This window comes from Lissotriton helveticus, chromosome 3_2 (assembly GCF_964261635.1).
Source record: "Lissotriton helveticus chromosome 3_2, aLisHel1.1, whole genome shotgun sequence".
Lineage (NCBI taxonomy): Eukaryota > Metazoa > Chordata > Amphibia > Caudata > Salamandridae > Lissotriton > Lissotriton helveticus.
The window spans coordinates 47650015-47665163 of NC_136062.1; the positions used below are offsets into that span (position 1 = coordinate 47650015).

Here is a 15149-nt window from a genome sequence, read left to right on the forward strand (position 1 = left end):
CTCATAAAGTGAATCATTGACTAGCAGAAATGCTAATTTGTACTTCTGGATTACCCCAGGATTTATTAATTATTTGGATTGCCTTTATGCACTTTTTTTCTACTCAGGGCCAACGTTAGGGGAGGGTGTAGCAGGATTGCCATTTTGCTTGATTCTCAAGCTCAAAGGGCTAGTCAGATGTAGGCATGTTTTGTTTCTCCGACAATAGTAACTCACCAGTTGTAAGGGCACATCTCTCACTCTAAAAGAAGCCTTTCAGTATTTGGATCCTGTGTTAAGGTCTACTGCCGCACTACAACTCCCGGCTTCTGCCCTTTAAACCTACAACAGTGATAACTAATGTAGCTCATGGGTTGCCTGGTGCATGCCAGGTTTTTGCAGTAAGATATATTTATAGTGAATTTAATGGAAACCAATTTATATAAGCAGTGGCTATCCAGAAAGGCGGCTATGGATCTTCTGTCCTCCACCAATGACGGACATCCATGGATCTAGAGTGTGGTGATCGCCCACTTTTCAAAGCAGCCAAAAGAAACTATGGTTCTGGCAGCACAGTTGTTGATTTGACTTTTTGACAACGAACACAAAATGTGCTTTTGGATCTGCAAACGCTGCAAATGTGACAAGGGATTTCAATTAAAAGTAATGCGTTCAATTTTGCATCACAATGAGCACACTTGGCATTATCATTGTAATGTCCTCATTCCACCCACCTGGCAGGGATGCTGGAAAATTCCATTGTTTTAGATAGCAACAATTTTAGGCTGTTTGAAACCGGAGTCAAAGTTGTTCTGAACCCCAGTGTGTATCTTTGAGTTTTAGGCAGTATGAAATTCATCAACATGCAGAGATTAGTGAGGATTGCTCAGCGTTGTGGCTCCCAACTTAATCGATCTCAAGGAGAAAGCAGAGGAGATCCCCCTCAAGGCTTTCAGTATGAGTGAGCTGCAGAACATGTTCAGTATGTTGCACATTACATGTAAATATTTTATGTAATACATTGAAATTATCAAATCTGTGCTTCTTCAGATAAGTGTGACCAAGTGTGCAATGCACTTAACGTCCTCGTTGGTGTTACATTTTGCCCAGTGGCCGCAAAATGGCCTTGTTGCTAGGGAATAGTGAGTGTCTGAATGGCAAATGTTACTTTTGCCTGAGGATTCCAACAATCTTTCTGCCTGATGCTACAGTCAATGGCATTCTTGTGCTTATTTTAGGGCATGTGTCTGGGGTTTATCAGGCCTACAAGAGCTATTGCTGCCAGTATTTTGACATATGCATAGAATGGGCTTTAACTTTACTGGCTAGGAATAATACTCTCTCGCCTAAAACTATTGACTGTTTGTGGATGTATCCTTCCACCTGCCATTGGAATGCAGTAGATCCTATTTTACAAATAAAAAGTATGGTTAATCATTATATATTAAATTTGCTATTTCATGCAAGCATTGTACACCTTTAATTCTTTTGTTCACAAAATCTTGATTTATTGGATTTTTTGCTTGACTTTCAATGTCCCAAAATGTATGAAGGCTGCCTTGCCATCTGATGTTTATTTCACGTAAAACAGGATTATAATAGAGGGAGCCTTTCCGGTAGATTTGCTTTAATTTATATCTAAAACAAAGATCCAAAAGACTCTGCACCAGATCTGCTTTAATAAACCAATGTGTAGAAGCACAGATATGCACAAATGTGAACTTCAGCAGGCCTATGTTGTACATGTTACAACATTACATGCAGTCCTACTGGCTTTATCAAAGCCTGTCATTGTATTATAACAGGTAGTAGGAATCAGTGATTTAACTTATCTTTCCTGTCATTAAAAAGTGAACTCCCTTTAAGGCTTTGTTTAAAAACGTGTAACTTCTCAAGGGATCTTCCACTGTTTGACATTGTGGCATGGCTGTGCTGGCACTGTTGACACTTCTGCCCAGCAGTAGTTTAGCATGAACAGTACACTGACGAGCATTAGATAAGAGCGTGAGATCATGCAGTAGTGAGGCAGGATGAGGTATTAAAAGTCTTGAGTACATTTTGAGTGATTCCTTTGCATAGTGATTGTTCCACTTGCTTTGATTAATGAAAGGAATAGGAGGGTGTCTGTAAGGCTTTGCCAAGGACTCATCTCGAAATAAAGCAGTCACAAATCAAGCACCTCTTTAAACTCACAAAGGCATGGAATGTTGCCTCCCAAAACAATGCTTCATTTAACACAATTACAAAATGCAAATAGCGGGAAAATACAATGATAAAATACCTGCTATATAAGATCAAAAAACAGCAAAACGTTTTTAGATACAGGATCTGAATAGCAAACGCATGAAAACCATCAGATCAATAAGGTAGTCATCTATTGGATAAAATAAATTGGAAAAAAAATATTAGTGTGCCGGCGGCATTGCATGTGTCTAACATGATTATGTGGTGAGGTCTTGCACAGAGAGGCACTCAGCTATGGTCACACAGTCTATGGAGCAAAGTCTTTGCGTTGAAGGACAGAACCATCTGTTCTCCGGGAGTCCCATTCACAATAATGAAAGAGCCTCCCATTCTGAAAATTACACTTGGAATGAGTCTCAGAGTGCAAGTGGAAAAACCATCATGGCCTCTGAATGCACTTGCGTTCATGTTGCATTGAAGCGAGACATGCTGGTGAGCCTTATCCCATTGAACAAATACTTATTTTGCCTCTACTCTGTCTTCTTTTGCCTGGACTGCATCACAAGCACCAGATGATATCTGCAGAAAGATCTAGGAATGTCAACACTCCAGAAAAAATCCCCAGAGAATCCTTAATATCTAATAATAACACAAGTTGCTTTGGGCAATACTTTAGTATAGGAAATCTTATGTAGCTCCTGGACTAACTTACATGGTCTTAAACTGAAGGAATGTTACACTTGACATAATACATAGCTCCGACAAGGAATATCATATTTCTGTGCTTCTACTGGTTTTGAATAACACAGTGAAATATTGCTAGGCGTGCCTTGTGTGCTAAATAGCCCATTTGCTGTATTTCCCTTCCTACTTTTAATTCATCAATAACTCCATACGAGTTACATAATATTATTGCAACTCAAGTATTGCTAGGCAAATTTGGCGCTTCAAAGATATGAATGAATTGTTTGATTCATTCATCTTGTAGTAGAGCCAAATAAGTCACCCAATAAACATAGTAGAGTTTGACAAACATAATAATTGATCACTGAGTGTGCTATTCGGATGGAAAATAGTCCCGTCTGCATTCTTAGTGTAGCCCTTCCTGGAAGGCAGACTCATACACAAAAGGCAATAGAATGAGCTGAGAGTATAAATATAAAATCAACTTTCTCAATGAAGAACTCTGTGGTTTTCAGACAGTGGCTTCATGTACCTGGGTGCCATTTACTGGTGGATGGAGTGATATATATAAAATTATGAATACATCCACCTAGCACTTACTAGCCCAAAATTTCAGAATTCTGAAAAGGAGTGACACTGGTCATAGGCACAAGAAATGTTGCTTTATTTGGTAAAAAATAGAACCACCTCAATTGTAAAGTGTATCACATTCCAGGACAGTTACGAATCTCCCTTAGTAACAGCCTTGTGCTCAGAGATGTGGCATACTTAACACGGAAAGGGCAAGTTACTAATTGGCCATTTTTTCCATTAAGATGTGTTAAAGTTCTTGGAAAAATTAAGATTTGTTTATACATAGGAGAACAAAAGATCAGAATAGGACTCCCGAGAAAAGCCAGCAGAGAGTACAAATGAGAAAGAAACACCCAAAGGGATTTAAAATGTTAACATTTATCTCTGTAATCCAAACTTTCTTTAGCTCTAAAATGTATGAGCAGATGCAATGCCATGCTTTATGTCCAAGACTGTGTTCACTCTAAATGAACCATTTCACCTTTCTAAAAGTATTTTGGGCTTTAATTTTACAACAAAAATTGACCAATGCTGTGTATAGTACAAATCATGGCCCCCACAGCCCGACCTCTATCCCCGGTGTAGTTTGTGCAGGAGGGGCCGGTGAGCCTGCAACCCGGTGCTATGTACTGTAATCCGTTGGCGTAGTTAGAAGTACCCCACCACTGTGACCTCTTTATGATCCAGGCAGTATGGCAACAAGAAATCACCACGTCTGTTACTTGCATTTACCCCCACCACTCACCACCTACTCATTTAACTGTAGGATTGTCCTGGCTGGGATGTAGAAATGCAATTTTTGCCCTGTCCTTCAGTAGGGCGCCTCATCTTGTCAAATACCAACTCTTCAGTATACTTCTGTAACTGTGGATACTCTGCCAGGAAGAAGGACTGCTGTGTTGCTGAAATGACTGTCACACTGTACTGCTAGACCGCTACTCTGAAAGACTGCTACCCTGTTGGATTGTTGTCCTGCTTGTCCTGCAACTCTGCCACCTTCTGCCTGGGTACAAAGAATGGATCTTCAACTGTCGCAGGTATCTTTGGCTAGAAACTGCTCTGAGAAAACAGAGACTAGGACCAACCTTCTTGCCTATCCGCCCGAGGTGCATCGCTGCTTGAATTGAATTATTAGCTTCTCCCACTATGTTCTTCTCCACAGCAGCAGATCCTTTTTTGAGATCCTTTGCCAATGGGCTATCCGGCCTTGTGGAACTATCTTTGGCTACATCCCTCTGCCTCCTCCTGCTGGAGATTTTTGCATTCCATCTGCATGACTGAGTATTCCTATTAACTCTCCGATAAACTAGTGATCAGTGTTATCTATGATTATTAGATGTACCACACTGGACCTCCGCTGAATTTTCTGTATGAGAATAGGGCTGGTTAATATAAGCATTCCACAGTTCGGATTATTTAAGTCTGAAAATACATTTGAATTAGGCTCTTCGTTTTTAAAGCTTAGCATTATCCAAAAGATGGGATTTGTTAGGAACTCAATCTTTATAATATGATTTTTGCAAGGCAACCCATTGAAAAAAGGAGATACTTGGAAACAGTATATAATTTAGTGTGGCAAGTAGCAAGGGTACTATCTGGCAACACACCTTATGGGCCGTAGTTGAACCACTTGCTTAGCAATCAAGTACCTGGATACCTCCACGGGTGACACAAAACGATCTATAAATCTGCTGTTTGCTTGATTGATCAAGATTTAAGCATGGTCCTAAAAATATATGGAGTAAGAACACAATCTCCTCTTATGTAGTTATGCTGTTATCCACAGATCTTATTAACTACACGCCATCCATACTTTTAAATGGATTGCCTTTATGGAATATTTTGACCACTAAGGGATTTGGCATAAATCAGAGAGTTTCTTATTTACTAATTAAATTATTTAGAAACAATACACCTTATTTCTTTTAATACTTCCACACTTTATGCTCATCACTCCTTATAGCTGCTGTATTGCTCCATTCTACCACCTTCATGCTCCACCACATTTAATTGAACATGACTGACTCCACTGACTTTATTGTAACTCATCTATCTACACTTTTGTAACTCTACACTGCTCTCTTTAGTCCCCTTTCCTGAGATAACTTCCACTATTGATTCTTGCTCTTGTCCGAATGCCTTACTTGAATACCTAATGATATCTAGTTTGAGCAGTCTAGTTTGTTAAAAAATGTGCACAAATCAATCTAACATTATGTAAGAACTTGTGGATCTCCAATAATGTCTCAGGAAGAGATGTGCTCAGGTGTATTAATGTTGCAAATAACTGAATTGATGCCTGGTTTTCCCAAATTGATTGCAAAGCAGATTTCTCACATGGCTTAACAAAGGAACTAAGTTTAAATTGGATGCAATGGAACACTGTCCTGGTGACTGTCCTCCTAAGGTAAATTTCATACACATACATCAATTCATCCACTGCTATATTTTTCAAAAGTAATTGGTGTACTTGGGGATAGGCTTTGTGGAGTACTACCTACTCATTTTCAACAAACAGCATCTTCCTCTGCATGTTTATTACACCTGCACCCAGGACCAACAAAGCAACTTTTGGCAAATTAGTCCTTGCATTGTCCACAAGAAAAAACTGCTTGAAGTGACTATGAACTGCACATTTATTGGGGGGTTTTCTCTCTCACCTCAGGTGCACGCACTTAGGGTTTGACTTTAACTGGGTAAAAACTGATTCTGTTTTTGACCTTCTTTGGCACATGTATGAACACTTGCCCATATGTGCTATTTGCATAGCTAAAAACTAGCCAAAATGCAGTGGGGGCACTATACTCTGCTGTACAAATAAGAGAGAGAATCTAGGAAGGGTGCTGGGGTCTGAGAGGGGAGGCCACCTATTTACTGTGATATGTTTAGTATTCTATGAAGAGGTGTGTCTTCCGTCTTTTTCTAAATTGAAAAGTGGTAGGGTTCTTCTGATGAATATGGGGATGTTGCCTCAGATCCTGAGTGCACACAGGGGGACGGCCTGCTTCCTAGTTATTTCTTTCTTGCACTACTTTGTCGGTAGTCTGATGGTGTCATAGCTGAGGTTGTGTTGAGAGCCACCGGAGATGATGGTTTAATCAGGAAGGTAGGTGAGGATGCTTGGCATCATATCTCTGTAGATAATGCAGCTGGACATGAGGATTGTATGGGCTGGCAATGGAGCCAATGGAACAAAAATGTGTGAGGTTGATATCATATTTCTTCAGGCTCTTGATGAGTTGTGTATGTAGGATGCCCTAAAGGAGTTCCAGTGTGGAGTCTGAGTGGCCGTTGAGTATGAAATAACCATCATCAAGATTCAAGAGTACAAGGGCATGCATGGAAGTTCTGAGGTGGCTTGGTGGGAGAAACTGCTTTATTTTTGATAGTACAGAGAACTGGTACAAGGCCATCTTGGTTTTCTTGGTGGTTTAATCCTTGAGGAGGATTATGTGTCAAGAGTGAATCCGAGTGGCTTGTTAGTTGAAATTAGATATTAAATCCATCCAGTTTCATGTACTTAAGCCTGGTTTGGGCTACTTGTTCTTCCTTATTATTTGAAAATAGAAGGAATTAGGTTACTGTGGCATTAGGTTTCAGGTAGACAATGGGCATCACGGTCTGGATGAGTAATAGGCCATGCTTGAGGCATTGGATGTCTAGAGTGGAGAAGAATTTTATGTAGAGTTGGGGGTCATCAGCATATTGATGGATTTGATTCTGTTATTGGTGATTAGAGGTTGAAGGTGGTCTATGTAGAGGCTGAAAGTTAGGGGAGGCAAGATAGATCCTTAGGGTACTTAATAAGTAATGAGAACCTACTGGGATCTGGAGGAGCACATGTGAATGAGATTGGGTTAGTTGTAGAAGTGAGAACTAGTGGGGGATGTCACCCTTGAATTACATTTGAGAATTCATGGTTTGGACGAAAGTGGAATGGTCGATCGAGTCGAATGTGGCGTACGGCTCCAGCAATATCATGAGGCAAAAATCTACTTTATCTGTGGTCAATTGGGTGTCATTCATATTTAGGTAGTTCTTTCGATGTTGCAGAATGTCCTAAAGTAGGATTGGTAATAATGACAGGGATGCATCCCTGGAGTAGCACGTAGACTGCATTTTTCATGTTCCTGCCGCGGATGATAAGTGATTGGCCAGTAGTTGGTGAATCATGAGGGTCTAGTGGGGGTTTCTTAAGGAGTAATAAGATCTCTCCTGTCTTGAGAGTTTCTGAGATGCATTGAGTAAGGGAGATATTGACCATGTTGAACAGAGGTGAGAGGGCTTTGATGATAGAGGAGATATCCTCTTCATATGTAGCTTTGAGAAAACTGATGTGTGTAAAGTCTGCTTAAAACAGGAGTTTGAACGATGAACAATGTGGGATCCAGAAGTGATGTGTAAGTGTAAGAGGAGAAGCATGCTTGAGGTTGTTGAATTTTCAGTTTTTTTCTCTGTAGAAGAAGCTGGTGGAATTGTCTGTCACGTGTGGGATTGGATGGTAATGTAGGGAGTTGATGCAATGCTTGACAGTCTTTGAGAGCGTGCTGCTGCTGGTGGCTGCTACATTGATAAAGTGGAGAGACCACTTGACTTTGGTTAATGTGATAAGTTGTCTGACATTGCACTTCCTAATCACTGGGTGTGCACTGGTCTGTCATAAAGTAAGCCATTAATTAATAGTGGACTAGCTCATTAAGCAGCAGAATAAAGACAGGTGATAAAAGTGTAGACTCCCATCACATCCTCTACACTGCAGAATTCCTTATTTTGTATACATTTAAGTGATGTCACAAGAAGAGTGATAACACAACACCAATAGACCACAAAATGCAATTTAGGTTAAATGACAATACATTTTAGTTTTTGTAGTTGCCAAATAATCTTCGACATGATTTAAAGATGCCAATAGCTAACTGTGAACATGCCATTTGTCAACTAGATACGTTCATGAAATTTGTTTATTGCAAAAGTAAGAGTAAAATATGTGATGTAAAAAAGAATTCAGTATTTAGGAAATGTAAGGTCATTTTCTTTGGCAACAAAGTAGACATATATTCTTTGTTATGGGGCTGTTCTTTTTCTCTACAGCCAGTGGTGCAAGAAATCATATTACTGCAACGTAAGAACACCTTTGGACTGATTTCTCATTTCATCTTTATATGAAAGGGTTCTATTTGGAAGAGAGAACTAATTTTTAAATATGTATTTGTTCAAAGTGAATGCACACCAGTGCAGAAAGGTGTCTTTAAGCCCCCTTCAGTTCACCTTTCAAGTATGCAGCAGACCACCTTGAAGTCTCGAGATACCCAGGAGTACTTATAGTAACCGCTATGTCTTAAATTCACTAAGGCTTCATGCGCTAAAAAGATGATCTTCTCAGAGAACAAAAATGTTTTTGGGCTGCTTTCCTTCAACTGGAGAATTACTGGGACTGATCAGCACAAAACACAGATAGATTTAAGGCAATGTCCGATCTACTATGACAGTGAGACTGGGCTTTGAATTAAAAACTAACGCCTACTTGCAGGAGGGGCAAACAAGGAAAATGTGTTAATGTCTCCCAGAAACCAATGCATCACGTTACATGTGTTTTGCCGTACACAGCACACATCCAGTTCATAGCAACCTTTGAATTTGCCTGCGCATAGGAATTGGTAATGAAAGGGTCTGGATAGCAAACACTCACCTTTGCATCATGCTGTTAGGATGTGTGGTGCACAATGTAGCCTGTTTTTAAAGCAGTCCACGGAATGACATAATCTGTAGGCCAAACTTTGTAGCAATAGTGTTATGCTTTGTTTCCCTTCCTGAGCAATACAGCAAATGTGGATCTCATTCTCCGTTGCACGAAAAATATCAAACCTTGGCCATGAAGTTTCTGAATCTGAAAGAATTTTCAAAAATCTGAAAGAATTTTCAAAAATCTGAAAGAATTTTCAAAAGTCTGAAAGACTGCCAGACACAGAAAAATTAGCTCAGTCTATAATTTTGGAGGTTTACAAAAATGTATATTTCAGAAAGAAAAAAGAGGATAACAAATGGATCAAATCTGTTAATGAATGGCTCACAACATCATATCAAATACAATTAATTGCAATAGCACCGTTCATACTGGACCAAACATTCATCAATTGGGCCGGTGGACATTAGCTTGTTTGCCGTAACCAGACTGCGCATTATCTTTTCCATGCAATATACAAGGCATACCTCACTTCAAGCTGGGGCATCTCTTTTGTCTCATAATTAATCTAGCTAATTGAAATCATTGATTAATTTCCACCTTGAGTAGAAAAACGAAAATACTTTTTTCATTCAAGGAGATAATCATGTCACCGAAAAGATTGGTTAACACTTTTACGCCTGCGTCCAGTAGTACGTAATTTCCAGACAGTGTGTACTTAAATGAGGCTGCGTTCCTACCATGAAATGGAGGGATTGAACAGAATATTAAATGCAATCTGTATATCACTTAATATTGTGATTTCAGAAATATGTGCAATTCAGAGGAGAAAAGCTTCCTACAACTCAAAGGGACATACTTTCAGGTTGAGATCTTGTCCATCAACCCCATGTAGTGTAAATAGTTATTGATTTGGCAATAAACTGAAAAATATCTTTGCTGATTTACAGGTTATATGCTAAGAAAGTATTTACTAGAGCTCGTTAGTGCTTTCTTTAAGCTACTTTTATCGTAAGTTTTCCCCTATAATTCTCTCCTTTATGCATTAGTTATCATCAAGTTTTGGTAAATATTCATGTTTAACCCCAGTCCATATCTCATAGGACTTGAAATAAGGCTCATCCTGTTCAACTATTCTGTAAGAATAAGCAGCCTTTAGTCACACAAATCTCTCATAGAAATCACATTGTGCGATGACATGGTTACTTTCTCAAATTCCCTACAAAATAACACTACCATAATCAGTAATGCCCTCTTTTTTTTTAAAGACCCAAATCTCTTAATCTGAAATGAACACATTTGTGGAGATGTCAAAACGCCTGATTCTAGGCTGATTTGGCCTAGGATAACGATCACACTTTTCTTCACAATTGGGCATAATTTCTTTGGTACGGACAAGGATATATCCAATTATTTTTAGAGTTCTAGGTATTAAGACTACTCATTAGAGTTACAAACATTGATAGCATGTGATCCTTGCCCTTCTCCTTCTTTTATCTCTACTGATGCGTCCAAATGTGCAAACTCAAAATTTGCTGAACCAAATTTGTATTTTCAAGTTCTTGTCCATAGGCTTTTCTGAGAACATCCATACAATAATGTGCAAAATGTCGATTACTAATAGAGTTTTTTTAGTAAAGGTATTCTGTTCAATTACACAATTGTACTGTATTAAGATTAATATTGAATCATGTTAACATGTGTGGCATTATCAATACTTATCACGTTCCTTTGCTTCACAGATATAAATGAGTGTGAAATTGGAGCACATAACTGCGACAGACATGCAGTGTGTACGAACACAGCAGGAAGCTTTAAATGCAACTGTGGTCCTGGCTGGATTGGGGATGGCATAAAATGTTCTGGTAAGTTCAACGAAACTTTTAGAGATGCCTATAAAGTCATTTAAGAGTTTGTGATGTATATTTAGAGTGGCTACGTTGGTCGTGCCATCACTTATGAAACATTGCCATTGACTCTACATTTTAGTTGATTTAAATGAGATTTGAGTAGACTGCCTACAATAATTGCTGCGGAAATGAATTGCTATATTTCTCTTTTAGTTTGAAAGCGTGACTATTGAAATAGATCGGACCAGATAAATATTACTGCATTATAAAAATCCCTTCCTGCTACCTGTGTGAAACATAGGGGTGTTTATAAAACGATTTCCCCCCCAACGTGCATGTTTGAGTGTGCATGTATGGAGGGTATGAATGTATGGAAATAAATACAAAGTTGACAGAGTTTTTCCTGCCTTCGCAACTTCCTATACCACACTGGAAGCAGCCTTGTCCCCAGAAAATCTGGTGGAATATTCTTGATACTAAATTCGTTCTAAGGCCATAAATGTTCAAATGCCGTGATTTTGTGAATCAGGTTCTGGGATTTGTGCCCACTAAGGTCAATTGTTTGCCCACCTAGGTTAAATATAGCTGTAAAACAGTTACAAATCAGTCCAATGAGATGTAATATTTTTTCAGGTTATTTTAAAGGAGCCTATGCACGTAATAGTTTCAAGATATTTATCTTTATGAGACTATAGTAAATTATATTTTAAACATCATATCAGGGAAGAAATATTGCTTAGGGGCCCATTACGACTTGAGCAGAGTGTGGCGATACCACCCCGAGGGATTAAACTTATCAGGCATCTTGTATTAAACCACCTATTACTTAAAAAGCACTTTTCAGCATGATAACACACAAGTTGATGTCAGTGCTGCATACACCGTAATGATTTACGGACATATTTTAAGAGTATTGCCCTAGTTGAATTCACTTACGCTCGCCGTGTATTTTTAGTGCTAGGTACGGAAGAGTCAGCTGGGTAGCCCATGTCCTTAGCCACTGGTCATTTCTAACTCATGCGCCACATTGTAGTTATTGTAGAATGAACGTTTTTGTACAATATTTCCTTGAAAATAAATAGTCATTGTGGACTCTTTTCCATGACCTTCCACATGACCTTATACTCACTGACCAACCCCCTTCAGAGTCTACATTTATAGTCATAACTTATATTTAAGGGCTATTCTTTATTTTAGGCTAATACCGCCCTCACAACAGCCCTTTACTGTACTATATAAATGCATCAGTAATACTGGTTTTATTTTTTCGTGTTGGGCCAAGCATTCTATTATGACATTAACAAGTATAGCACTAGATGTGTGAATATCTGGTCACAAAATAGTGGTCACAAATTGCCTCTTTAATATCAATGAGGAAGGCCACAAATTGCTCCTAGCTATGATGGGAGGCCATCACTGGGATGGGGGCCTGCTGTTGCCGACTTGTAAAACCGAATTAGCACATAAGAAATAGCATTTTAGTGGTCTTCGAGTAGGAGAGTTTGTAACTGTTGAAATGCTTAGTACACATGGATCTCAATTTTTATTAAGCATTTGTACTTTGTTAGATGTTTCTAAAATGATTAGATGAACATACTGCCATAATGCAGGCTTCAAACACATTTTTGGTATAAGCGGAGAAGGATTTCTATTGTACTAAGGCAATGTATTTAAATAATAGTACTGGCACCCAGACCTATGGGCTCCAAAGTAAATATATGATCAAAAAAACACATTTGGTACCATCATTTTGACTAATACAATATATGTAAAAAAAGGTAGTGTAGCTTACTAAGCTTACTATGTATTCCCTCAAAGTCACCGAAAATAATCAATATTTTTCTGTTCTTACCAGATTTGGATGAATGTTCCAATGGAACACATATGTGCAGCACGCATGCAGAATGTAAGAATACCATGGGATCTTACCGATGTCTTTGCAAGGAAGGATACACTGGAGATGGCCTCATTTGCACTGGTGAGTTTTCATTCAGTGATACCAACTGTAGTGGCTGTTTCCCAAACACCTGGTTTCTTCTGATGCGAAGCTTTGTAATCCACCACACAACTGCACATTTTATCGCCACAGTCATTCTACGTTGATATATTCACGTCTTAAACTTTTAGAAAATGAAGAGGGTGGACCTCGGCTATATAATCAATTGATATTTCTTACTGCAATATTCTCAAAGGATTATAAAACGCATTTATAATTGCTGTCTCAATGGTTATTTTGCTTCAATGATGTAATCTTTTTCAGGATTACAAAGGAGAACAAAAGCATAGTAATAACTCGTTAAATTGTCAGTACTTGCTTTATCAAAGGCTAAAACAACACATAATATTATTATTGTCATATTCTTTTAAAACAATAATAATAAGTAAATTAATATGGATCAAAATGTTAAAATTTTTACCATAAGCATTTTAAATAAGGGCCAATTCATTCCATTGTAATGGATCAATATTTGGGAAACAACTAGCAGTTTGTACAGCGAGTTAAAACATTTTTTAACTTCTAGAAGATATCAGATACCATAGACTAACTTTAAATCATTGGTATTGCTTAGCTTTACAACAACTACCCTAATGCACTTTTCAGTGTCATACAAGCACACATTAGCCAGTGAGCAGTTTTCAAAGAGTAGTGAAGTAAAAAATGTACAAATATTAATTCCATTTGTGCTTGGCCACTTACAATTGCTGCTACAGTTTCTCTGCTGATTCATCAACGTGATACAAATCAATCACTGACCCATATGTACAATTTATTGCTTGAAGAATACTGATCTCAATTTATAATCAGTACTTTTGCGAACAGTAAATCATTTTCCAAACCAATCTATGTACAAATAGCTTGAGTGAAATATTTAGATTCGGAGTGGATCGCAATCTGACCTGTCTCATTAAAATTAATGAAGCAGGTTGCAAATTGCTACTCACACTGATTGAAGGCCATCACAGGGCTGTGATGAGGTCTACAGACCACTATTTCTTTTATAATTGCCTCCTGCCTTTCAATACATTATTTTTTTGTAATGTTTGTTTGGGAGTTGGCAGGGGTCCCGGTTTTTTTAACATTCACAAAGGGGAAGGTGACCCAAAAGGACTACTTCTGTTTTGGGAGTATCTTACCAAGCCGACTGGAGGGTCGGTAACTTTGCAATGGTTTATGACCGCTATTTTGGTTCTAAACCACTGATAAATATGCATAGGAATTGCTATTTGGAAGTAAGGCTTAAAACGCCCCTTTCAACTAGCCATTCTTTAACCATTTCTAAAACCATTTTAGGAGTCAGAAAAAAGCTCCCGAATCCTAAAATGGATTTTGTACTTTGCAAAAAGTATTTTAGTTGCAGCAAACTCCGAATTGGAAAATGTGTGGCAAAAAATGTTTTATACACCTTTCTCAGTGTTTTGCTATGTATGGTTCAAACTTTTATAACACGTTGCAAGCATCATGTTATTAGAATTCCACATCATCAGCTCAGAGTCTGAAAATCCATTGTCCATGGGCTTTGAGGGTATGTTGTCCACCCCAAAGTGATATGTTAACCTTATTGATACACATGTAAGTGAGCACAACACATGTCTACTCTCGATAGTTCTTATCATAGTTCCTAGTGTCAAAGACATGTTCCATAATTTAATTAGCCATACTACTCACATATGTGGGGGTCATAGAAGTGCATATATGACATATGAGATCTGAAAATTGCTGGATTGGGTATTTCTTATCATTGGTAAATTGAAAAATATAAACCTATTTCAGTAAATTAATGCACAATGACCAAGATTTATAGCCTGTTTTGGATATTAGTAAATGTTGTCTTTTGAGATCAGTACTGCATTTCATAGACCACAGGAAAATGCTTCAGTCAATTTGAAGGTCAAATTCTTTGCTACTGATAACTGGAGTACACACTGTGGATGTACAGTAAGTAAAGTCATGTTGGCAGCTCCTTTGATCCCCTAGTCCCCTCCACCAACTCTTTACTGGTGCTTCAGAACTGTATCATATATTCAATGTGGGCTTTCCCAATTACAACTGGAACATAAATAAGGCACTTTAGTACCATTCTAACCGATTTTAAATATAAGATGTTCATAGTGTACATTGTAGTTTTATGAGAATAATCTCACTTGCAATGCTAAAATGTGAAGAAACGTAACCTTTGTTCTCACAGTTCTGTAAT

The 15149-nt window shown here is 38.3% G+C and overlaps 1 protein-coding gene across 2 annotated transcripts in view; it reads left to right on the plus strand.

Annotated features, from left to right (window-relative positions):
* FBN1 (fibrillin 1) overlaps positions 1-15149 on the plus strand; it is a 713526-nt gene that overhangs the window by 571417 nt on the left and 126960 nt on the right. For both annotated transcript variants that reach the window (XM_078684805.1, XM_078684806.1), the window contains exons 32-33: positions 10846-10968; positions 12809-12931. In XM_078684805.1, coding sequence (XP_078540931.1) covers positions 10846-10968; positions 12809-12931 — 246 coding nt within the window. The remainder of the gene's footprint in view (positions 1-10845; positions 10969-12808; positions 12932-15149) is intronic.